Raw genomic sequence first — 26,697 nt, 5'->3', positions numbered from 1 at the left:
AGTGAACGGAAAACATGACCTCTAAAATGCAAGAGACAGAAAGAACAGCTTTTAAAAAGTATAAAATCGTCACTCCAAGGGAAAAGATGCATCACACAAGATTTTGCTTTTTATCAATTTTACAGAATGGACGTACAGGAAGATTCACTCTTTGTAGAGTGCACTCAGATGCCTAGATCACGTGTCTGTCCCCACAGTAGGGAGAGCCGTGTCACCGGCCTATTCCGGCATACCTTTACCCTAACCCTACCCACACCCAGGAAGCCCCTCTCCACCCCCGTGGCTTCCCTTTCCTGGAATGTTGTATAGGTGGGATCGTGCCACCCGTGGCCTTTCAGGCCTGGTTCCTTTTGCTCAGCATTGTGCGCCTGACATTCAGCTATGCCGTCACGTGTGTGACATAACAAACATAAAAACTGGTTTGCACCCCACTTCCTGGCACAGTGAATCTGAAACCCTTGTAAAATCCCTATGGGACTGTGGTGCTAGGATCACCTTCTGTTCTAACATTCGATCTTTCACTCCGGTTTCTGACACACAGCTCCTAAATCCCCTGGGGTGTGCGGACTGACAGGCACTTCTGTTGTTCTGAAGAGGTGGCTCTGCATGGCTCCTGGGTGGGGCTGGACAGCAGGAAGGCCGGGCCACGATGAGACACTGGGGATGTCAGCCCCGCACCATCCTCCGGGGAGGAGAGCGTCTGGAGGCCGGGAATACGACGCATCACGCCTACACAGTGAAGCCTATGTGAAAATAAAGACGAGGTGTAGAGAGCTTCCGAGTGGTGAATGCATCTGTGCACTGGGGGGGGGGGGCGTCCAGCTCCATCGGGCCAGCAGCTCCTGAGCTTGGGACCCTCCCAGCACTCACCCCATGTGGTTCTCCGTCTGTGCAGCTCTATCCTCCCCCAAGGAGGGGCATGAGGACCCCCGGGGTCTATGGCTGGTGACAACCTGGGATTTGGGACAGGTGTCAGAAGTGGGGCGGCCCTGGGGGGCTGAGCCTCTAACCCCTGGGGTCTCTGCTGTCCCCAGGAGGCCATATGAGAACTGAGCAGGGGAGCACGTGATAGGTGTGTGACACTGTACGTGTCCTAAGTGTCTGTGAATTCTACTGGTATGGGGTTAAGGTACTGACGGCATCTTCTGTAAATCTCACCAGAGTAAAGAAGTATCTACTGTCGGATTCTGTTCAGGTACGATTGTAGAAAACTCAGTCAGCCACAGTGACCAAGTCCCCACAGCAGCCTGGGGACGAGTGGAGTGGCCTGGAAAAGGGCAGAGTCAGGGCGTGTTGGAAACGTGTGTCGTCTAGACTGTGGGCATAGTTTCAGGGGGTTACACATATGTCACACCTCCTCGGATTATACACAGGAAGCATGTGCCGTGTATCACCCATCAGGCACAGCTCAAGGAAGCTGACAGAAAGGGGAAGAAGGATGCCCTGCGAAAAATACGCACATGGAAAGGCGTTCAGCATAATCATCAGGGAAACGAAGCCGCGAATGAGTTACACACACATGCGCGGAAAATGGCCGAAACTGGAAGTGTGGAAACCAAGTGCTGCTGAGGTTACATGAGAACTGACGCTCTCGAGCTCCAGTGGCTGGACATGTACCACGGACAGCTACTCTGGAAAGCACTTCCAGTTTCTTATAAAATCAGTCACCCACAATTCAGGTCTGAGTATTTGCTACCTGAGAGAGGCAGATGTGCACACGAGTCTTGCACGCGCACACACACACACACCAGCAACTCAACTCATGAAACACAGTGGATACAACCAAGCGCTCACCCACTGAGAAACATGTAAGTCATGGTCATGCACATACGGGGCACCGTCCGGCGTCAGTGACTCTGGTGGGGAGGGATATCACAAATATTCTGTGTGAAAGACACCAGAGGGGCGCCTGGGTGGCTCAGTCGTTAAGTGTCTGCCTTTGGCTCAGGGCATGATCCCGGAGTCCTGGGATCGAGTCCCGCATCAGGCTCCTCCGCTAGGAGCCTGCTTCTCCCTCTCCCACTTCCCGCTTGTGTTCCCTCTCTCGCTGGCTGTCTCTCTAATAACTAAAATCTTAAAAAAAAAAGAAAGAAGAAGAAGAAAAAAAGAAAGACACCAGAAACCAAAGACAGCACAGCCCTGTCACGTGAAACTCCTGAAGAGGCAAACCACAGTGCCAGACTACGTCTGTGTGACACGGCCAGGGAGGCGGGGATGGGACCGACTGCAAGGACAGTCTCACGGCAGTGACAGTGCTCCCTGCCCTGACGTGGTGACACGCAGGGGGACACATTTGCCGAACATATCACGTTGTACATGTAACACTGGGAATCTTACTGTGCATAAACTCTACATAGGTAACGCGGACCAAGGGGATGAATCACTCAAGAAGCTAGGAAAAAATGACGGAATAGAAAAAAATACAATAAAGTAACAAAGATGAGAACAGAAATCATGAGATAAAAAAATAAAGCGCAAGTCCATGAAGCGGACGGACACTCATCTGAAAACCAACACAAATCCATTTCCCCCGTGAGTGGACGAGAAAGGAAGCAGAAATAAATAATCCTACAAACAAAGGGACACAGGTACAGATCTGGTAAAGATTTTAAAAACGATACCAGAAGATGAGGAAAAATGTTGAAGTAATAAACGTAGAGGTTACATAATGAACCGTTTTAGAAGAAATAAAAATTGATGAAAACTGACTCGAGAAATTAAAATCCTAAACAGAGCCAACAGCAAGAGGCGTAAAACGCTGGAAAGAGTAAAATTACCCGCAGAGATAACCGTGAATTGCAACCTGGGTGAGAACAGGTACACACACAGGCACTAGGCACACGTCTCATTTCACCACCATCGCTGAAATTCCACCGATAACATGTCAGCAAATCAACAGAAATGCAAACCACAAGTGGCCCAGATGCCATTTCCCGCGTATCTGACCACCACACTGCAGGTGTCAGACCACGTCCGCTGCTCGGGCCCGATGAAGGGTCAAGTCACGTGATCACCTGAACGCTGACCCCGAGTGTTCCGACGGCACAGCCCTCAAGGAGGGGAACCTGGAAGCACGAGACAAGATCACGTGTGCGTGTGTGCCGTGACCCGCTAACACTGCTTACACAACTGTCCCAGACACAGGGACAGAATGTGAAACGATGCGCACACGCGGAGTTATTACAGTGTCCACATGATGGGCTGACGGCCCCTCCCTGGGTCCCCACCATGAGCCGACGGACCCTCCATCTGTCCCCGTGACGGCCCCCCCGTGTCCCGACGGCCCCTCCCTGCTTCCCCAGACGGGCCAGCCCCTCCCCGTGGGAGAGTGAATGCAGACCAGGATGCTTCCCCGTAGCCGAGTCCTATGCGTCTGCAGGAAGAAGGGGGCGCTCACCACACAGGCAGCCCTCGCTGTGCACAAAGTGCAGGGAACCACAGCAGTCCCCCTGCGAACACGGTTCATGTGTCAGTTACGGCGGCCCAGATGTGTGGGTAAACGGCAGGTCTCACTGTGGCTCCTTTAGTCCATCTGCTATGAAGAAGCAGTGTCAAAAACGTGTCTCAGTTCTCTGAAAGCCTGTGAGGGCCCAGCGCTGTGCGTCTGTTATTCGGCTCGTGCACACAGCACGGTGTGTGGCCGTGTGCCCCTGGCTCCCACCTGTCAGGAAACCGTAAGAAAGGAAGTTGGCGTTGCAAGCACTCTCCAGGCTGCATCATGAGCCAGGTCACCCTGGTTCTCCTGGAAGCTTCAGTGAAAGTGTGAAAACCTGCCTCTTATCACCAAAACCAGCTTCTTCCCCAGCGGATGGGCCAAGCAATTCCAGCTCTTGTAAAGCCCACCACCTCGGACGGACGTTCACCCAGATGACAGATGCTGCAGCCAGAGATTGAGCGGTTTTGCTGGCCGAGTTCTGGAAGAAACACGACACGGCGCATGTGGGATCCGTGGGAACGTGAACGGACCACAGGAGAAACGCTGACCGCAGGAACACTGATGTCGGCCCAGGGCAAGGAGCCACGTGTGTGGAGCCAGAGGAAGTCGGCGAGAGCCCATGATCGACACAGACGAGGCTGTGACGGAAACTCGGATGCGTCCCAGCAGACGTGATGCCAGAAACAAGCCTCACGTGAAGGGAACTCGCACAGACATTTCACAACATTGAAAGTGCAAAGGGCACAAGGTTGGGAGCGAACCAGACTCGGGGGCAGGACAAGAGCCAAGACAGAGATGAGGCGCTCGCTCTGTACTGTACACCAGGCGACACGGGGACAAGCCCCACTCAAGCATCGGTCGCTAACGTTTTACAGAGAAATACAACACTAGCTTTTAGAATTTCTGATGTTTTAAGGTACAACACAATAAAAATTAGTCTATTTTTTCCACATCTCTATATGTTTACAACAAACTGTAAGATAGATTTTACTGTCTTGACAAACATGTTCTAAAGGTTCCAGAACATTTGTAACATTTGTTTCCATATGTATCCCCCTTTCATAACATATACGGATACGTCCATACGTTTGCTCACGTTGAGAAACAAAACAACAGTGAAACAGTGAAGCAACACTGTGAGCACCACTCCTTCCGTGCGGGGGAAGAGAACACGGGAACAGACAGGCACAGAGTCTGTACTTCTCTGAATACATCTGACTTTTGGGTTTGACCTTGGAACCAGGCAAGTTTTTACATAAAATAACATTTAAACAATACTTTAAGAGGCCAATTGATAAAAGAAGGGAACGTTTCCAAACTCATCTTCAGGCAAGTATTACCCGAACGTCGAAACCAGACGAAGGAGTTACAAAACCACAGCCAGTGCCTCTTATGAGTATGAACGGAGCAAAAATCATCCACAGTATACGAGCAAACAGACTCCAGGAAAATACAGGAAGGACTGTGCAGCTGAGCCACGTGGGACCTACTGCAGGAATGCAAGGTTGGTTGAATGCTGCAAAAATCAACTGACGGACTACACCGTATCAGGAGAATGAAAACCCAAAACCATGTGCGCGGATGTGGGACAAGCGTGTGACAAATCCAACATCCTTCCCAAGTAAGCCCTCAGCACACAAGCAATGGAGGACACATCTGCAGCCTGATCAAGGTGTTGTGAAAACCGCACACAGTAAACATCATGCTTCGTGGTGGGAGAGCGGATACTTTCCCCACAAGGGCAGCAACGACACAGGACTCTCCACACCCCGACTTCTCCCCAGCACCACGCGGGAGGTCTCGCACAGCAGTCGGGCACGGCGAAGAAACAGGAGACACACGCGCTGGGAAGGAGAAAGTCTATCGACTCCTACTGGTACGTTTGTGCTGTATGGAACACTAACGAATACACCAAAATGGCATTACAACTGATACGTGAGTTCGCCAGGATGCAGGACGCAAGATCGATACGCGATGGTGAACTTCACTTTTACACACTTGCAACGAGCGATCTGAACATGAAATTTAGAAAACAACTCCATTTATAAACCATCAAAAAGAATAAAAGGCTCTGGAACAAATTTAACAAAAGACGTGCAAAGCACATGAACGTTTCTGAAAGAAACGAAAGATCTAAATACACGGAGAGAATCCTCTGGACATAGATTGAGAGACTGAATACAAAGATGTCAACGGTCTGCAAACCGATGTACAGATTCAACATGACACTTGTCAGAATACCTGCCGGCCTCTCTGCAGAAACGGACAAGCTGATCCTAAAATTCACACAGCATTACAAGGAGCCCCAAGGAGCCCAAACAATCCTGAACGAGAACAAAGTCGGAGGAGCGACACTTCCTGTCTGAAAACTTACTACAAAACAACAGTGATGAAAATAGTGTGGTCCTGGCATAAAAGTGGAAATACAAGGCCACACAATAAAGTCAGAATCCAGCAATCGACCCACATTTCACGATCGACTCATTTCCAATGAGGGAGCCAAGAGCGGTCCGTGAAGAAAGATAAGTCCTCTCCACACGTGGTGCCGGGACCCCTCGATCTGCACACGGAGACAAAGGTGTGCCCTGACATCGCTATTTACAACAGCCAACTCAAAACAGATCCAAGACATATGCGTAAGACACGAAACTATACGACCCGCAGGGAAAAAAAAAGAATAAATCTTCACGACCTTATCTGGCAAGGATTTCTTGGCTAGGAGGCCAAAAGCACAAGCAACAAACAAAAAAGTAGATAAAATGAAATACGTCAAAATGAAAACATTTCTCTGCAGCAAAGGACACGACCAAAGAAGTGGAGCAGCGACCCAGACAATGGGAGGGAGTATGTGTACAGCAAGCATCTGATCACGGACTTCTGTAGCAGCAAAGTTACTTAGCAGCTGGAGAGAAGACGTTCTCCCACCATGCACGCACAAACTTACTTAGCAGCTGGAGAGAACGTTCTCACACGGCCCACACACAAAGCTATTTAGCAGCAGAGAAAAGAACATTCTCCCGCCACGCAGGCACGCACAAAGTTACTTAGCAGCGGGACAGAAGAAGGTTCTAGTGCCGCACACAACGCACAGAGCGCTGGCTTCCAGATCGTGGAGAGGAGCTCCACGGGAGAAGACTGTGGGAGAGGGACAGGGAAAGAGCAACCAGGAGGTACACTGGCCGCACAGGAGATAAACAAGGGACACGTACAATCCGCTGGTGAACACCGCACGCTGAACTCAGAACCACTTTCTGCAGCAGTGCGACCACCAAGGCCCTGCGGACAGGCAAACTCACAACCCAGGAGGAGCCCACATGCAGCTGCCGGCCACTCCGACAGCGGGAAGGGCTGGGCCTGCGGGAACCCTCGTGTGTTGCCATGGGCTGTGGCCGCTGTGCCGCCACTGAGCCAACGTGGGGCTATGTGATCGGGGGGGAGGGTGAGGTGTCCTCTCTGTTCCCGCAAGCCCACTGCGGCGGTGCGCGTGCGACGCCGGCCCAGAACACGGCATCCACAGGGGGATGCGTGAGTAACCGTGGTGGATGCCCCCAGCAGGACGGCACACAGAAACTGAGTGGGCAATGTCACGTCTGCACATGTCGACACGGACACTCTTGGAACACACCGTCCGGGACAAACGAGACCGCGGTATGATGCACACACAGCATGGCGGCTGAGCTGACAGTCACACACGGCGTACTGCACACAGGGACTGTGGGTGCCTGTTCACCCACTGCAGAGGAAGAGCACCACGCACGGGCAGAGGCACAGGTCCGCGACGGTGCAGACGAAGGCCTGCGCTCAGCCTCTGGGGCCGGTTTCCTAGAAGATGCAAGCATTAACGCTCGCTGAACCCGGGACCGCGACACACACGTGTCCTTCATGATGGAGAACGAGCATTCACACAAAGTCCCTATTTGTGCTTCAGAACAGAAGCACGCAGGAAGAGAGCAGCCGACCTCCACACACCCGTGGGCGCCCACCTTGGCCACTCGGCCCATGTCCTCCATTGTGGCTCTCTCGTGCGGGAACTGCGCGAAAGTCCGCTCGATCTTGGTGATGACGGCATCTATGTTCACCGTGTCCTTTGGACGGCCTCTAGGAAAGTAGAACGTTGGAATGCTTTGGCTGGTGGCGGGTGGCAGGGGCTCCTCCTTCTTCGTCTGAACCTAAGACATAAAACAGACGGCACGTGCGTGAGAACCTGGCGCACCCCGTGTGTTCACACTCACGCATAATCAGCAGGGGTGAGCTGGTCTCAAAGTAAATGCACCGAGTACATCTGACCCGAATTTGGACACACGACTCCAGACAATCCCCGCGGGAGGTCACACGACCCGTGAGTGAGCGCCACACTCCACGGCGGGCCCACACTGCCGTGCCTCCTCCAGTCCTGCCTCGGGTGTGACCCCTCGGGATGGGGACCGGGGACGCCCAGGCTGCCTGAGGAGCCGGCATGATGCTTGTGGAGAACCCGCCCAGAGTCCTCCCGGGGGTTGGGACCTGCCAGGTGGCCGCCAACGGGCAGGCGATCCCGTGCAGGAAAGGGGGAAGTCGTGTGTGCAGTGTACTCATGGAGTCACCTGCTCCCACAGCAGCCATCCTGAAGGGGGAGGTGCCCAGCACCCCAGCCTGTGGGTGCCCCACAGACAGAACTTCAGGCCCCTGGCCTGTTCTCGCCGGAGACAGGAGGCACGTGAGCCATCCGCAGCCCAAGCCGCCACCCCTGGCAGCACCTGACGTTGCAGCAGGACGTCTGACGCACCTCCCTGGCACCGAGGCGTCAGCACATCCCCGGCAGACGCCGCGTGCTGCCTGCTGCTTGGCAGCCGTGCTCTGCACACAAAGCACAGCTGTTATCAAAGTCCCGTAAGTAGAGACGAGTGCTCAGGTCAACGTGGAGGAATCATCCACGGAGAGTCGGCCTTGAGCTGGGTGCTGAGCCAGGTGTGGGGCTACGAGGCTGGGACGCCCTGGTGGGTGTGCTCAGTGAACCCGGAGGCCCCGTCTCTGCAGGCCACGGTCTCCCAGGTGCACTCGGCAGCGTGTCTCACGCTGATCAGGATGGAGCGCTTTCCCGCGCCAGACACAGCTGCCCTAAACCGCGGATGTGGACGGCTGAGAACCGCGCATCCAGCCACCCCCGGCTAGAAGTGAAAGGGGAGCCAGTCCAGCCCACGGACGCATCTCCCATCCACACCCTGAGTTCTGTACGGATGGGACACAAGGCCACGGCCAGACATGACAGAGGCAGCCCAGCGTCCTAGCAAGAAGTGAAGAAATGAACGGGGAGGCAAGTGTGGGGGGGGGGAGGTAAGTGCGGGGGCCACGCGGGGAGGACGGAGAGGACGGGGGCTGCGAGATATGGAGAACAGGACGGGGAGGGGCATGCAGGCTCACGCCTGATGATCTCCGCGCACACAGCAGCATGGCCAGGCTTGCCACAACGCGCGAGCCCCCGAGCTGGGGGAGGACAGACACACGCATATACACACACACATGCACGCACGCACGCGGGCAGCAGAGGCAGAGGCTAACCCACAGGGGGGCTCACAGGAGCACAGAGCGGCCGGGCCCTGCTGTGACCACAGCTCAGGGAGGCACCCGCACAGCAGCCCAGCCCAGCGAGGAGGAGGGGGTCTCCCTGCTGTGCCCAGGGTCCCCGTGCAGTTCAGTACGGCCAGCATCCTCCCCGGTCACAGTCCAGCATGGTCCCCGTGCTCCCCGGTCACACCTCAGAGACAGTCTTCCATCATCCTCAGTCACACGTAAGAGACAGTCCCCATCATCCTCAGTCACATGTCAGGACAGTCCTGTGTCCCCGCAGTCACACGTCAGCGATGGTCCTGTGTCTTCTTCAGTCACACCTCAGCACGGGCCCTGTCATCGGTTCATTCCCTCTGCTGCTCAGTGCTCTGAGGCCTCCCCTCTGAGACACATGCACGTCTTCCCCGGGGAGGGCGATGGGGGGAGGGGAACAGGGCAGGGAGATGGGGAGAGGGGAAGAGGGGAGGAAGGAAGGGGGGAAGGGCCAGGAGGGTGGGAGACATGGGAAGGGGAGGGGAAGGAAGAGGGAGGGGGAAGGAGGGGGCAGATGGGTAGGGAGGGAAGGAGGAGGCAGAAGGCTGGGAGACATGGGAAGGGGAGGGGACAAGGGGGAGGGAAGGGAAGGAGAGGAGACAGAGGAGGGAGAATGGAGGGTGGACGGTGGCAGGGGTGGGAGGGGCTACAAACTCAGCCTGGAGGGACCAGGGAGCCTGGGGGCCATAGGTTTCTGTCTCTGCAGTACAAACATGCCCCTGGCTGCAGCCGCCAGCCACCCAGTCAGCGGGAAGCCTCGTCTCCACGGGCACCACACTCCCCTTCCACCACGACGCTGGGGTGGGTGTGGGACGAGGGTTCCTGCTCCCAGGGTTTGAGAGCCACAGGACCTGGGGAGGGGGCAGGTGTGAGGGGGCTCTGACACACCCCTGTCACTGCCTGCCTCAGGGCCTTTGCATGCACTGTCCCCAGACGCCCCACAATCCCTCACTCACTTCAGGTCAGACCATGCTCAGATCCCAACGGCCATAAAGTCCACACACCCCCATCCCACCCACCCCCCATCTTGCCGTTCCTTCATGGAGGGATCACAGGAGGTCAAGGTCACCCTGAGAACAGAACACCCCTCCCCCACCTTGCTGCTCCTTCATGGGCCCCATGACCTCAGGTCACAAGGTCAGCTGCACACAGAGCTCCAGCACTCCCAGCAGAACCCCACCCCACCTGCTGCCCCTTCACCGGCCTCGTCACGGCTCACCAGACTCAGAAGGCCTGCCCGTGTCCCCAGCCGGAGGGGGCGATGCTGCCCCCCCCGACCTGCCCATGCCCCCAACCAGAGGGGGCAACGCTGCCCCCGGGTCTGCACAGAGCAGGCCCCCAGCGACATGGGCTGCAGGAGCGCATGTCCACAGCAGGTTTCCTACAAGGACACACCTTTCCCTTTGTTTCAGGGAGCTGCTACCCCCGAGAACGCCGGCCACGTGACGTGCATCTGGCTGTGTGACCCTGAGTCCTTCTGAACCCGGAACCTGCCTGTCTCTGGTGCGGGTGGGGACCGGAGAGCCGAGCTGTTCAGCAAGCATGGGTCCGCCCTCACGAGAGTACAAGGCCGGACGGCACCGTTCTGCAGCACCCGTATGGAGTCCGGCCTGGCAGCTGAAATTCCAGGGGAGCTCTGTCTTCGTGTAGGGTAAGATCCCAGGTGCCCAGACCAGCCCTTCCGCTCACCGTCCCTAGAAATGCTCCACGGAGGACCTGACAAGTACTTCTCGAGGGCGTCCATGCCCTGGCGGGAAAGGAAGGCATCCTCAGGCCACAGACAGACACCGGGAAGGGGAACCCGGTGACACCAGCGGACTGTGCGTGGCCTGTCTCTTCACACCCTTTCCGAACCCAGGGGACAGGCGGGAAAATCCAGCATCCTGGAGGGGAGCTGCGCCACGTGGGGGTCCCAGAGAGCTGTACCTCGTGTGAGACGAATTAGCCAGAAATGAATCCCACACTGACACCGGACCCAGGGAATGGAAACGTTGGGCCTCACACGTGCTGCTGCATCAAGGAGCGGGGGACCACGGGGACCACGGGGGAGAACCTCCCCAGAACTCCCAGCCACGGCAGACGCTCACTCAGCTCTGCAAACCACCTTCACACCGGGGGCCACGGGGACCACGGGGGAGAACCTCCCCAGAACTCCCAGCCACGGCAGACGCTCACTCAGCTCTCCAAACCACCTTCACACCGGGGGCCACGGGGGCCACGGGGAAGAACTCCCCTGAGAACTCCCGGCCACGGCAGACGCTCACTCAGCTCTGCACACCACATTTACAGCATCCTGGAGCAGGGAAGCTGAAACGTCTCCACCTGGCTCCGGATCTGCCATTTTTCTGCTGAGCCCCGTTCACTCACATGCCATATTTTGCCTGTGAATAAGCAGAGCAGCTCTGTTCCCTCCTCAAGAGGGGAGCGAGACAGTGCGTCACTCTCTGGGTTCTGTCCCAGGCTCCACACACCTGACAACACCCAGAAGAACCAGATACCAACCATGCTGCAGGACATCAGCTGGCAACAAGCCTCGGCCGAGGCTGACATCAATGCCCCCACCTCTGATAACTCACAGCGTAACACCTATCGCTCACAGGACACTCGCCTTTGGTCAGACGCTACCCAGCATTGCTGTGGGAGCACGGACCCTAGACCCTTGTCCAGTATAAACCCCTAGCCCCAAGCGAGGACGAGACTCGTTCTTCTCTCCTTTCCGAGCCTCCCAGACACTCTGTCTGACACTCGTACTATTCATTAAACTCTGCTGTCACTTTCTCTGACTTGCGGCTGATTTCCATTCCATGAGGAGCAGAGGTCCCTCCGGGCTGGTCCTGTGCGACCCTCCCCCGGGTTCTTGTACTCAGCCCGCGTGCATCGGTCTGGATAACCCCAGAACCCTCTAGCCAAAACCGTACTGTTGCAGTGGACCAGCGCTGCCTGGAAGCAGCAAGATCTTTCCAGGGGAAACCCATCGTCATCTCAGGACCCAAACGACTCCCCAAAGTCCCAAGGAAAAGGAGCAGTTCCCGGTCCAAACTCACAAGTACACATGCAAACGAGGCAACAGGAGGGACAGCCAGCAGCAACGAGAGAGGACGGAACCCGCAAAGGCTTCAAACGCTGGCAGGACCAGATGCAGGACCGATGCCCATCACATGCTTCAGAAAACAGAAGCGAGAAGCTTGAGAATCCTGACGCAATTGAAGACGGACCCAAAGAACATGTCTAGACGTCACAAGCAGATTCACAGACAACGCATGTGGACAGACAGCAGGGCGGACGGAGCACAGCTGAGGACAGATGTGGGGACGTGGCGGGGACAGAAGCCAGCACTCAGACGGCCGCTCCCAGGAGGGGGTCGCACCTAGAGTCCTGGGCTCTCAGTGCTCCCCACGCAGCACCAGTAAAGGAAACCCACATGCAGACGCAGGAGAACGGAACCGGGGTGGCGGGGGGGGACACCGAACACCACCAGCACATCTTCGAAAACAGCCGGGATGAAACAAAACTCAACGTGACGGGGTCATCTTCAACGGAGCAAGGAATCAGACCGCCAGCACGTCCTGGACAGACACAACCACACCACAACCACACCACCCAGAGCTGCCATCCTGCAGCTCTCCCCGCTGGGAGGCCGTCCCTGAGATGTGCACGCGGATATGTAACAAAACACAAAACAAACACAAAAGTGAGCTGTTTGCAGACACGGATTCGTGGACACGTGGAGTCCTGTCCGCACACATGGGTTTGCAGATACACATCTCTGTCCGCAGACCCAGGTTCACGGAGACACAGAGGACGTGCACACGAGCCAAGTATGCCCACGTGCAAGGTCTGAGTAGCAAGGGCAGAGGCACAGCGGGAAAGTGGTGTGTGTGTGTGGGTCAATCGACAACCACCACATAAACCAGTAACAAGAATGTGAGCTGACCTCTTTTCAAAAGTCCTGTCCACAGCAGAGCACGAAGAGGGGATGGACGGCCACATTTCAGGGAGTCCAGAAGTAAAGACTGTGACTGACTTTGCATCTAGAAAAGGTGAGCAGGTGACAGATGGAGAGTAAGTGGTGGGAACGGTACGCGGCGAAAGTACGAGAGCCAAGGACAAAGAGCGAGAGAGAAAGACCACAAAGTAATTCAGTCAGCGGACAAACACTCCCAAGGTGTACGTGGGTTAAACGCTCCAGTTACAGAGCAAACACCAGCTGGAAGACACACACGTAACTCATAGGAGCACAGATTGAAAACTGTTTAACCCGTGGAACTATGGGCCAGCTATGGCCCTCACAAGGCTCGTGTGTGGCTGCACGATGGTCCACACTGCCCCAGTGACGACCCGCACCTCCGTGAGACGCATCACAGGAACCCCCAAGACCTGGGCTGCTCAGCCTTGGAGCCCACAACCTGGGCTGAGCTGAGGTATGCACACGGAGCCTCGGCACCCACGACCTGGACAGGGCTAGGCTGCACATGGAGGCTCGGCACCCACGACCTGGGTGGGCTGGGCTGAGATGTGCATGGAGCCTCAGCAACCACGACCTGGGCCGGACTGTGCATGGAGCCTCCGCACCCACGACCTGGGCTGTGCTGGGCTGCACATGGAGCCTCGGCACCCATGAGCTGGGCTGGACTGTGCAGGGAGACTCGGCACCCGTGACCTGGGCTGGGCTGTGCAGGGAGACTCGGCCCCCACAAGCTGGGCTGGGCTGAGGTGTGCACAGAGCCTCAGTCCCGAGGCAGAAATGTTGCTGGAGACAGACCGCCGTCCAGCAAGGAGGCATGCTGAGCTACACCTCCCCAGGCACAGATAACAAGTGTACCGGACAATGAGAAACAAAACAGCCTGGTGCAGACACGGAAGATCTACAAGTTTAATCTCCTGGACATAAATAGACTGCAGCCCGAGCACAGCTGCGGGACACACATTCTTGTCCGGCACACAGGGCGCCGTTGGGAGCCGGCCACCTCCTGGTCCGCGGAGCAGGTCTCAGCAGCTTCTGCAGGAATCACGGGGGCCGTTCCCTGACCTCCAGGACATCAGGCCAGACTTCCGTGACGAAAATGAAAGCGGCAAAGGCACGTGTGCACAAGAATTCCACAGCGGGACTCGGGGTTCGGGAAAGTGAGAACAAGCAGTTGAGGCCCAGGCGCCCGGCTTCCAAAGCACTGTGCCTTCAGTCCTGCCGGACGCACGGTCAGCACGAGCCTCGTGCGGCACGCCGCCCAGAGCTCCCTGATAAAGATGACACCTCCCCACGGAGAGCTATTTCTGGAGAGGCCACTGACTCATCACAAGGCCACAAAGCAAGAGGACACCGCCGGCCGCCCCTCGCACGCACAGTGGGGCCATCCTGTCCACGTGGGGCAGGACACCGGGGGGTCCCGTCAAAGCCAGCGCTGCCTCTCCAGGTGGACGTCCACAGAAGCGATCCAGGCCGTGTCCTTGCAGACATACCTTCTCTGAGCACCAGGCCCCCACGGTCAGAGGTCACAGGGTCAGAGCTGGGACGTCAAAGTGATCCACGCCACCCAGACAAGACGTCTGCACAGTGAGAGCCAGGTGTCGGAACGAGAGCAGGACAGGCAGAGGCATGCCAGGCATGGGCGGCTCGGCTCGCAGGGCCCCACGTGGGGCCCACACCTGAGACACAGACGCGGTGGTGCTGCCTGGAACGGGACTGGGGAGCCTGGCAGGGAATTCCCAGTGAGACTGCATGCACTGGGACGCTGTGGCCAGGACTGGAGGGCCCTGCAGGCCTCGAGCTGAGCCCGCACGCGCTGGGACGCCGTGGCCAGGACTGGATGGCCCTGCGGACCACAAGCTGAGCCCGCACGCACTGGGACGCCGTGGCCAGGACTGGAGGGTCCTCCTGGCCTCGAGCTGAGCCCGCACACTGAGATGCCGTGGCCAGGACTGGAGGGCCCTGCAGGCCTCGAGCTGAGCCCGCATGCACTGAGATGCCGTGGCCAGGACTGGAGGGCCCTGCAGGCCTCAAGCTGAGCCCGCACGCACTGAGATGCCGTGGCCAGGACTGGAGGGCCCTGCGGACCACGAGCTCTCCTCTGCGTCCATGGACCGCTCTCTGCCACCTGGCAGAAGTTTGCCAATGCGACTTACAGAGGACATGGCGATGCACACATAGGAGTCACGGAGTCAGAGTTTAACACAGAGGAGCTAAAATGACCACAACATAGGCCCCCCTCCACGCAGGTTTGTGGAGACACCCTCTCCACACCAGGAGGCTCTGGGTGTCCACGTGTCAGGCCCGAGTGGGGGCCAGACAGCAAACTCCCAGAGGACATGGAGCCAGGCTGAGTCGGCCAGGCAGTGCACTAGGACAAGGCCCAAGGCCAAGGCCCACCCAGCTACCAGGATGTGTGTTCAGCTCTGTGCCTATAGGCAGAACGGGGTGGATGGTGTGGTCTCCAGAAAGCCTAGAAGACAAGGCTGGGAAACGTGGACGAGGTCGTGCCACCACTGGGCACTCAACAGGGAGTGCCATGAGAGGGGCGCCCACGTCCACAGCCTCACAGACGGGGGTGGGGGTCACGTCCACCTCCTGGGGCCCTGGGGCGTACGTCGAGGGTGTGCTCCCTCCCTGGGCCCGTGACCCCATTCAGCCTAAGGCCCTGCTTGGTGTCGGGGATGGCCAGAGCCCCAGAGGTCAGGCTGTCACCAGGAGAAGAGATCAGATCGTGGTACAGGAGAGTCAGCTGGGGCTGGTGTGACTGGGGGCCTCACGTGGCACTCCTGAGGGCGCTGGTCCATGCGGAGGACTCCGCAGGGAGGCTGGACGGGATGGGCAGTAGAGGACCAGGGCAGTAATGCAGCACAGGGGAGGCGGCCCGAGGCACCGTCAAGTGTACCAAGCTGGAGCGTGCAGAGGGACATTTACCACCGGGGCGGGGGGAAGGGGGCTGGGGTCCCAGCCCAGGCAGGGGCAGGCAGCACAGCACCCTTCCTAGGCCGGCGTGGGGTCCTGACTGAGGGACAGCGCAGCCGATCAGCTGGCAGTCCCTGTGCCGCTCGCTCAGCGTGTGCGGAAGGCCCGAGAGCCCCAGGGAGGGCAGGTGGGCGGGCAGCCATGAGTGTGCGTGGGGTGAGGAGCGTGGCGAGCCCATGGCCCAGACACACGGCCACCGTCCAGACAGCCCTGGGGACTGTCTGGGGGACAGGGCACACGCGAGTTCACACCATAGCCACATCTGAGGCACACTCTGCACTAGCTCCCCTCCAAACCCCCGTCTGTCTGCATCCCCCACCTCTCCCCAGCCTCACGTCCCCTCCCCCATCCTGCACCTGCTCCTCGCCCCATCCCCCACCTCTCCCCAGCCTCACGTCCCCTCCCCCATCCTGCACCTGCTCCTCGCCCCATCCCCATCTCTTCCCTAATGTCACTTCCCCAACCCCTCTCCCACCCCCCACGTGTCCATGTCTCCCCCAAACTCATTTCCCCTCCCCCATCTTCCACCTCCCCACACCCCCAAACCCATGTCACCTTCCCTTCCCTCATCCTCCACCACCAGCGTCCCCTCCAATCACCCTGCATAACCGCCCATCTCCGTCCCGATCATCAGGGTTCCCATCATGCCCATGGCCCTGGGCCACCACAGACGTGTGCTGACCTGCCCAGGGCCTTGTCCAGATCCACACTCAGATGCCCTGGGCTGAAGGAAGCCAGGAACCACCTCCCTCCTCCCCCAAGTCTCCCCCACAAGAAACCCCATCTGGTTCACCGCACGCACCTCAGAGAACGCTCACTTTACCCACGACACATGCCCATCCCTGCAGAACACTGTTGAACTATCTCTTCTGTAATAAGAAATACTTTCCTGCTAAAGGAATTCATAGAATTTCTCTCCCAAACAGTGATGCTGGCGAGACAGGGTCATCCTAAAACAATCAGACTTTGGAAAACCGGTTCTGCCGGGAGCCAGGCCCCCTGAAGGCAAGTCACCAGGAGTCTGGGGGAAGGAGAAGGGTTGAACCTAGTGAACCGCCTGAGACACCTCCAAACGTCCGTCTTCCTCCTGGGGGGAGGGGAGGAGATCATCCCATGGCTGATTCCACTTTCAGCGTCGTACAGATTCCAAACACACTCTGCTCAAAAGCAAGGAACAAACTACAACACAAATCCCCTCTAGACAGAATTTTGAAAGCTGGAAGACACGGTCAGAAGAGCTCAGAAGCTGTGTAAACGTTGAGACGGGATCCGAAAGAAAGTCCGATCAAAGAATCAGCCAGAGCAGGTCTTTTTCTCCCCCACAAAAAGCCCTGTTTGAGTCTGTAGGACTGTTTCCTTTCCCTCCGGCCATACCAGGCGCTCACTCCTCACCAGCCCAGAAAACGCAAGTGTTTCCAGCGGCAAGTGTCAGTAAACCCAGATGCAAGGCACTTAGGGAGCGCGCGAGGGAGTGAGGTCCGGCCTGCAGTCCTGTGGTCCTGTCCCCCGCGTCCAGTCCCCCGTCCTGTCCCCGCCCACCCCCCCGCCTGCCCCGCACGCACGCAAGCACTAGGGGGCGGGAGGAGGGAGTTACAGACTGACTCTGACTCGGGAGCTCACAGGAAGTCTCAGCCTTTTCGACTACATGGTCCCCTTAATCCGGCTGACAAGACACACACACAGAGACCGAAAGCCAGGTTTGACATCTCTGAGCTCCTGAGAATCCCAACAAAGTTCACAAGCCAGTCTGTTACTACGAACCACCCAAGCGTCCACGGTCGCGGCTGTGCTATGTGCTGCGTATCCCCACACAGTGCCTCACGAAACTCGGACGGAGTGGGAGCAGGGAACGCGGCCGCTTCCAGGGCTGTGGGGAAAGCCTCCCTTTATTCACGAGGGTAAAAGCCCCGATGTCTCCAACTAAGGTTCAAGCCAGCGGCCAACGCTAAGCCGTCTCTGCGCTCCTCCGTGCTGGAGAGAGCCACTGGATCACAGGCCCCCACCCTCCAGTTTCCTGACTGAGGTTCTGCCACTAAACCTCAGAAAGGAAAGCTGGGGCTTCCTTTTACGGAAAGCTTCCCTGACACACTGAGGCAGCACACGGGACACCTGGCTCTCTACAGCCAGGACACAGCCATACCAGGAGGGATGCGCACAGGTGTGGAACTCTGGAATACCAGCAACCCCCCATCCGTTCTAGGAAGGATGCTCACAGGTGGGGACCCTGGGAGTACCAGCAACTCCCCCCACCCGTAGTGGGAGGGACAAGCACAGGTGGGGACCCTGGGAGTACCAGCGGCCCCCCCACCCGTTCCAGGAGGGACACATGCAGGTGGGGACATGAAAATATTAGCAGCAGCCCCCCCATCCATTCTGGGACGGATCCACACAGGCGTGGACCCCAGGAGTACAAGCAGCAGCCCCCTCATCTGTACCGGGAAGGACGCGCACAGGTGGGGATCCCGAGAGTACAAGCAGTCCCCCCCCCATCTGTTCCGGGAAGGACACACGCAGGTGGGGACCGTGAAAGTATTAGCAGCAGCCCCCCCATCCAATCTGGATGCACACAGGTGCGTACCCCAGGAGTACAAGCAGCAGCCCCTCCCATCTGTACTGGGAGGGACACACACAGGTGGGGATCCCCGGAGTACAGGCAGTCCCCCCCCATCTGTTCCGGGAGGGGATCCGTTTTGGGAGGGGATCCATTCCAGGAGGGATGCGCGCAGGTGGGGACCCTGGGGGTACCAGCAGCCCCTCCTCCCCCAATCCCCCAATCCGACCTCAGCAAGGGCCACAGGTGAGCCGCACACTAGACACACCCTGCAAGCCCGCCCCACCTGGACCTGCTGGAAGGCCTTGAGCCTCTTCTTAAAGCGGGAGGGCAGCACGAAGTCACAGCCGCGGGCCAGGGAGGCCAGCTCCTGCCTCAGATCGGGGTCCTGGCGCAGCGACAGCTCCCTGAGCCGCATGTCAGCTCGCATGGGCCGCCGGGGGCCAGGCCAGGCGCTGCGCTCTCGCTCTCGGGGCTGGGCCGGGCCGGGGCCGGAGGGCTCGGGGCGGCAGCTGCGCCCGGCAGGACAGTCTGGGCGGCTGGGCTCAGCGCGCTCCATGCGTGGCCGTGGCCGGCCGGACGCTCTGGGGGCCGGCCCTGGGCCGCGCGCATTCCACAGGCTGAGGAGGGCACATGGCTGCAGGGTGGGGGAGGCGGCCGCGCGCCGCTCCTCCCAGCGGGCCCCTGGCTGTGCAGGAGGGAGTCACTGTGGCCGGAGCTGTTGTGGCCGGGCTGCCGGTGGCAGTCCTGGACGCAGCTTGCTGCACGGTGACCCTGTCTGGTGGCTCAGCCCAGCGGGACGAGCACGTAAACAGGTCCGCGAGGAGACATCTGGGGACGGGCGCCTCTAGTTCTGGGGGTGGGGGTGGGGGCGACAGAGGCGCTCTCCAGAGAAGTGAAGTGATCTGGGAGCAGAGGCGGGGAGGGAGGAGAGGAGGCGCTCTGCACAGACGTGAGGTCTGTTACAGCGCTCGCCCCACATCTCTGAAGGTCCCCGAGAGCCCAGATGCAGCCAAAGCAGCTGCCTGCGCCCTGAAATCATGCTAGAAACAAAGGGGTCTGTCCACACCAGCCTCCCGCTCTGCACGTCAGACTGGAGAGCACAAAGCACCAAGGGTCCGCTGACGCTTTCTCTTCACAATCGGGGGTGTGGGGAGCATACAGGATTTCAGAGCTTTCCTGCCGCAAGGTAGGTAAGGTAGGATAGCACATAGATTTCGTGGAACAGAGACCACGCAGCTCAGATAACACAGAACGTAAGCAGACGGGGTAAACGTCACTGGTAAAAAGTGGGTAACGTACAACGTAAGCTATGTATCGCAGGGAGTGAGCAGCTGCAGAAAGTCACCCAGACCATCAAGTGGGTAGCACAGAACACAACGGACATACTACGGGATGTCACACGGGGAAGGAAGGAAGGAAAGCGTCCTGGAGGTAACACGACAGAACGCAAGCATGTGCAGACGCTGTCGAGTGCGTGCTCCGTGACTACCATGTAGGTGACGTGCTCTGTAACTGCCGTGTACCGTGTAGGTGACGTGCTCTGTGACTGCCGTGTAGGTGACGTGCACGTGAGTGCCGTGTAGGTGACATGCTCCGTGACTGCCGTGTAGGTGACGTGCTCCGTGACTGCCGTGTAGGTGACATGCTCTGTGACTGCCATGTACCGTGTAGGTGACGTGCTCTGTGACTGCCGTGTAGGTGACGTGCACGTGACTGCCGTGTAGGTGACGCGCTCTGTGACTGCCGTGTACCGTGGAGGTGACGTGCTCCGTGACTGCCGTGTAGGTGACGTGCACGTGACTGCCGTGTAGGTGACGTGTTCCGTGACTGCAGGGACTGGTCACACAGACTGACCAGGGTGGATCCAAGCAGAGGGCTCGGAACTGGACCGAAGAAGAGCTACCACCCTGGGCGCCTCCACCACCCTCCTCAGCAGGAAGGGAAGACACGCTGAGGAAGCCGACCACACCTGTGCCCACCTGGGCTGCAGCAGGCACGAAGCCAAGGCACAGAGATCCTGTGATGTGAGCCCCACATGGTTTCAGGAAGCGTAACCCAGAAGGGACACAGACATTAACACACACGCAGCAGCAGAACAGACCTCAGTGCCCCGCCATCACCCCCCACGGAACCGTCCGCCTACAGGACGTGAAACAGGGCCACAAAGACGGTGGGTGTGGAGGGATCCCTCCCCACCCCCACCCCAGAAACAGACTTGTGGATGGACCTGGCACTGGAGCGTGATGCTTTGTTCTGGGTAGTAAGGGCACCAGAACAGCCAAGCAAGGACACCGGCACGGCCCCGGGTGGGGACACTGGCACAGCCCATGGCAGGGACACCCGCATGACCCAGGGCGAGCACACCCGCACAGCCCAGAGCGAGGACACCGGCACAACTCAGAGCAAGGACAGCGGCACAGCCCAGGGCGAGGACACGCGCACAGCCCCGGGCGGGGACACCCACACTGCCCCGCTCTGTCCCAGAGCGAGGACTCCCATGTACAGGGATAGAAGAAACACCAGAGTATCAGGTGAGTATATGTTTTGGGGAACTAGCCAGCCTCGAGAAATCTGTCTGTGGACACCACTCCTCCTCGGGAGAAAGACAGCCCTGTGTTAGTGACGACACGTGTGGGGCATGAACTGGGCAGACACAGTCCTGAATCTGCTCGCCCTGATTCCCCGTGGCCCCCAGCCCTGCGTGGGCACCCACGCTGCTCTTGCAGATGTGGAAGGATCACGTGGGCCTGTTCTCCTCCCCGACCCACGTGCACCTCACACTCCAGGCTTTTACCTGTCCTTGCCTCTCCCTGCCGTCCTCCCCAAGCACTCCTGTCTCCCCTCCTTCCAGTGAGGTTCATCAGGGACCCACCACCTGCCGGCCACAGCAGCCACAGGCACAGAGTTCGCAGTGAGGGTGCAGTCCAAGCACACGGCGCATTTGGTGCTGGTTTCAAGAACCACACTCAGAAACACAGCAGTCCCGAAAACACACAGACAAGACCCCTGAGCAGCAAGAAGCAGCATTAGGCTGCAGGACACGCCCCTTTCTGAACCAGGTCCCACCCGGCGCTGGACAGGCCTTTCCTTCCCAGACCACTGAGCCCCCAAGAAACTGCAGGACTGCAGGGATACCTCGTCAGCCTACACGTGGCATACGGCCTCCCAGCAGGAGGACACGGCGTGTCTTCCCCATTCCAGCGACAAAGACGACCGAGAAATCACGGGAGTGGTCCCAAAGCAGCGACCGCAAGCACACCGCACCCGCCTTCCCCTCCATAATGGGCTTCGCTTTTGCTTTTTTTTTAAAAAAGCAGTTTCAGGTTTACGGAATCATGGAGCAAAAAATACAGGGTTCCCACGACCTCCCCAAGCACCACCCCCTTCCCAGTTCCCCCGATTATGAACATCTGGCTCTGGGTGGAGCATTTGTAACAAGCAACGAGCTACAATGTTATTCACGGGACTCCAGCGAGTGCATGAGAGCTCATCCTGGTGCTGCTGAGCACCAGTGGGCTTGGACACGTCGACAAGGACAGGACTCCGGAGGCCAGCACAGGACCGTGCACAGCAGGGTGCCGCCCCAGGTCCCCTGGGCCCGCCTGGCCCCACCAGCGCTGGCCCTTCCACGGGCTCCCTACTTCTGCCTTTGGCACCGGTCACCTGGTTGGGGCTGCTCAGGAGGCAGCCTTGCAGGCCGGCTCAGTGTTCATTCCACACCATCTCTCTAAGCACCCCTCCCCGTTCCTGCTTTAATTCCCGTTCAGGGGCATGGCTCTCTCAATTCCTTCTCTTCTTCCTTCCCGTCTCTTCCCCATTTCCTGAAAGTCCTGTAGGATTCATGGGTCGGCCACCGACCCCTTCTAAGGTGTCCGGACAGACAGACCAGGGCAGTGTGTGCTAGTCACCAGGTTACCAGAAAGCAGGGTGCTGAGTGAGGCCATGAGACAGAGGTTCCACAGGTCCATTCAGACCCAGATGCCACTTGGAGGAACGCCCCCCCCCCCCCAGACACCAGGCGCCTGGGATGACCAGATCCAGGAGCCACGCAGGGATGAGCTGGGGCCACAGGGAGCCCCCAGCCCACTTCTCAGATACAAGCACAGGCTGCTTGCAGCGTGCGGTTCCTGCCACCACAGGCCACAGCTGCTGTTTCCTCCGTTCCCCTCCTTCCCTACACACCTTTGGGAAGAGACGGTTTTTGTGTAGCTAGAACAAATGGGCTCCCCCTCTGCGGCATGACTCTGCAGCCTGTCCCACAAGGAGAGAGCGTTAGGTCCCACTCTCAGGTCTGGGCTTGTGTGCAAGCCACACAGACAGGAGGGTGTGTGTGCACGGCATGGGGGAGCCCCTCCCTGCTCCTAAACACTCCTGCTGTGCACACGCGGGGCTGGCAGGGTACAGACCACGCAGGGCAGACACCTGTGCCCCTGAGCACAGACACAGAAGAACTGCCCCAGCGAGCCGGCCCAAAGGGCCCCCCTCAGATCTGTGAGCTCAGCCAGGCTGTGTAGTTCCTAAGTCTGGGGCGGTTTGTTCACACAGCAACCCCACACAACGATGACGTGGCCAGAGCGCAGGAGGCCGGGGGCAAAGCGGAGGAAACCGTCCATCTGGTTCGGCGCCTGCTTGTGCTGTCACCAGGTCATCTAAAGCTGCACCGTTGAAACTCGGTTCTCCGGTTTTTCTGTTTCAAATGTGTGCAGTGACGAAAGGACACACGTTCCGACAACCATAACAGAGAGAGCTGCGTAAAACGTGGCACGGACCTGACTGGTTCACGTAAGATGTTGCTACACACCGGAAATGTTACTCCAAAGAGAAGAAAGCTTTTACTCATTTGTCCACTCGTACGCATATTTTGGGAAAAGATCAGTAGCTCTTCAAACTTTCAAAGGTATATTTGTAAGACAGAAAGCAAGCGAGGGAGGGGAGGAGGGAAGGGAGGAGGGAGGGGAGGAGAGAGGGGAGGAGGCAGGGGAGAAGGGAGAGGAGGAGGGAGAGGAGGAGGGAGGAAGCAGTGTCCCCGGGCCAGCGAACCAGTAAACTTCAAAACTGTTTTCCCCCAAGATCAACTTTGAACCTTTGTGAGAGCGCAGGAGGCAGGTTATGGTGCCATTTACAAGTGACGACACCAAGGCACGGAGCTGGAGTGCCCTGGTCACACGGCCAGCAGGGGATGGCGTGGGCTGGGACCCTAGGCCGGGATGACCGTCAGCGGTCACTTCCCAAATGGAGAACATCTGCCCACTGCAGCAGGGTACTCCGGAAGCCACACAACATGGAAACGTTCGAAACAGTCACCCAGCACTTGCAGAGAAACCCGTCCCTGAGTGTTTCCACTGCGGTAAAGCGGCCCAGGTCCATCGGCCATGGGCCGGTCTGCAGATATGTTCATGAGATGTGGACAGGACCCACTGCCACGGGGGCAAGAGAGGGCAAGAGCTCGCTGGGAGAAAACGTATGCACAGCTCCGACCGTTGGCGCCCGGACGTGGCAGCTCGGAGACCTGTCTACAGGGGGCTGTATCGCTGCGCAGGTGGGAGGGGAAACAAGTGTGGCTGGAAATGCATCTCCCGCCCCCGCTCTCCCACCCTCTCCTCCCGCGGCGGAACACACACACGGAAAGAGGCGGCCAGGCCACACGCTCTAGAACAAAGGACAACACTATACTACAAGCAGGGACGTTTCTGCCTCCTTGTGCCATTCAGCGCACGGTGCCTTCTCCTTGCACCGATGAGATGTTTAAGCTCCCGAATGTATCTTCCGATGCTGGTTTCTAACTGGCACTGAGTCGAGAGACTGTGGGCTGTGGGACAGCAAGGTCCTGACCCCGGTTCGGACCTGCTCTGTCGTGTACGCTTGGAACATGTCTCTCAAACACAAAGGGGACACTTCTGCTTGCAGGTGAGATGGACGGATAGACAGCAGACTTACGGACGGCCTGAGGTGGACACAGCATGTTTAGAAAGAGACGGGACCAATTGCACTCGGTCTGACAGACATCCCAGAAAGGGGGAACATTCCACAGCTCATTCTACGAGGCCATCGCGACCCGGGCAGCAAAGCCAGAGCCATCGCCACAGAAGAAACCGCACCCCGACGTCCCCCCAACACAGACACGCAGATCTTCACAAAACGCAGACGCAGAACCCAGCAACGTACGAAAGCGACCATTAACTAGGATCACAGGGACTTCATCTGAGGAAGCAAGGTTGGTCTGACATCCACACATCGATCACACCGCATCACTAACCACGGCATCACTGAGAACGTGCCTACATCCAACACCCACCCTGTTAGAAATTCCCAACGAGCTGCCAGGAATATAAGGTGGCCTCCTCAGCCTGGTATAGGGCATCTCTGAAAGAACCTGAAACGAACGCCATCCGTGACCAGGCCTGAATGCCTTCCTCCTAAGAGGGGCTGGAGCGAAGATGCTCGCCCTTGCCGCTCCCCGTCATGAGGGCCCGCAGACCACAGCCAGAGCAATCAGGCAAGGAAAGGAAATCAAGGGCACGTGGACCGCCAGGGAAGACGGGGATGGTTTTCCTCCACAGACAATATGACCCTGTGTATAGGCGACCCTAGGACACCTCTCGTTGACTAATAAGCGAGGTCAGCAAGGTCACAATGAAACATCAGTAGTGTATGTTACACCAGCAGGGACAATTCAGAGACGTGGTTAAGACGACAATGACACAAATGCATCAGAAGGCACCCAGGCAGGAATCCCTACCACAGGGAAGGCCTAGGCCCCAAAGGAGAAGCCCCTGCTCAGCCCGTAACACAGCATGTCCATAAGTAAGACGTCTTCACGGCCGTGGACTCGAGAGCCTGGGATCGCTATGACAGCAATTCTCCCCAGGTGACCCATACGTCAACACAGTCCCTACGAAACCTCGTCAGCCTGCTAGTGCGACAACGGACAAGAGACTTCAAGAGAACGTATGAAGTGCAAAGGACCCAGAAAAGCTACGACAACGCTGCCGAAAGTTGGTGGACTGAGTCCCTGCCTACTAGCAAGGGACAGTCACCCACGCAGTGAGATGCGGGGACACGCAGGGACGTTCGCATGCGTGCACCAGAGTTCAAAACACGTGCAGCCATCCATTCCCACTGCTTGTCAGCAGAGGTGCTGACACGATTCGAGGCAACGAGGACGGCGTTTTCACAAGATGCTCCTGCAGCAGCTGGGTAGTCAGAAAAAACACCGAACCCAGAAACTTACACACGACCACACATAAAACCTGAAATGGATCATAACCTTACGAATAAAAGCAAAGTTTATAAACCTTCTAGAAGAAACAGGAGAAAATCTTTTTAACCTTGAATCCGACCAAGGTTGTTTAGCTCACGGTACGTCCTTCTAGGGATACAACGAAAATAAGCGGTAAGTTCAACTTCGTCAAAACATGAAACTTTTCTGCTTCGAATGACACCAGCAAGAGAGGAAAAGACATCTCAGAGCAGCAGCAGATCTCCCAAATGCAGGAGTTGAGATGTCACAGAGGAGGACTTGAGAAGTCACAGAGCAGGAGCTGAGATCTCCCAAATGCACGAGTTGAGATGTCACAGAGGAGGACTTGAGAAGTCACAGGGCAGGGGTAGAGAAGTCACAGGGCAGGAGTTGAGAAGTCACAGGGCAGAAGCTGAGATCTCCCAAATGCAGGAGTTGAGATGTCACAGAGGAGGAGTTGAGACATCACAGGGCAGGGGTAGAGAAGTCACAGGGCAGGAGTTGAGAAGTCAAAGGGCACGAGCTGAGATCTCCCAAATGCAGGAGTTGAGAAGTCACAGGGCAGGAGCTGAGAAGTCTCAGGGCAGGAGCTGAGAGGTCACAGGGCAGGAGCTGAGAAATCTCAGGGCAGGAGCTGAGAAGTCACAGGGCAGGAGCTGAAAAGTCACAGGGCAGGGGTAGAGAAGTCTCAGGGCAGGAGCTGAGAAGTCTCAGGGCAGGAGCTGAGAGGTCACAGGGCAGGAGTTGAGAAATCTCAGGGCAGGAGCTGAGAAGTCTCAGGGCAGGAACTGAGAAGTCTAGGGCAGGAGCTGAGAAGTCACAGGGCTGGAGCTGAGAAGTCACAGGGCTGGAGCTGAGAAGTCACAGGGCTGGAGTTGAGAAGTCACAGAGGAGGAGTTGAGAAGTCACAGAGGAGGAGTTGAGAAGTCACAGAGGAGGAG

General features: G+C 57.8%; 1 protein-coding gene across 3 annotated transcripts in view; it reads right to left on the bottom strand.

Annotated features, from left to right (window-relative positions):
• The window catches only part of PPP2R3B (protein phosphatase 2 regulatory subunit B''beta), a 59,896-nt gene that overhangs the window by 27,219 nt on the left and 5,980 nt on the right, over positions 1-26,697 (bottom strand). For 2 of the 3 annotated variants that reach the window (XM_034648828.1, XM_034648826.1), the window contains exon 2: positions 7,420-7,605. In XM_034648828.1, the coding sequence (XP_034504719.1) occupies positions 7,420-7,605 (186 nt within the window). Of the gene's footprint in view, positions 1-7,419; positions 7,606-18,799; positions 21,798-26,697 lie in introns of those variants that run through there. The other variant, XM_034648827.1, reaches the window with a different exon arrangement.

The sequence above is a fragment of the Ailuropoda melanoleuca genome, chromosome X (genome assembly GCF_002007445.2).
Source record: "Ailuropoda melanoleuca isolate Jingjing chromosome X, ASM200744v2, whole genome shotgun sequence".
Taxonomy (NCBI): Eukaryota; Metazoa; Chordata; class Mammalia; order Carnivora; family Ursidae; genus Ailuropoda; species Ailuropoda melanoleuca.
This window is presented reverse-complemented; position numbering and strand designations above follow the sequence as displayed.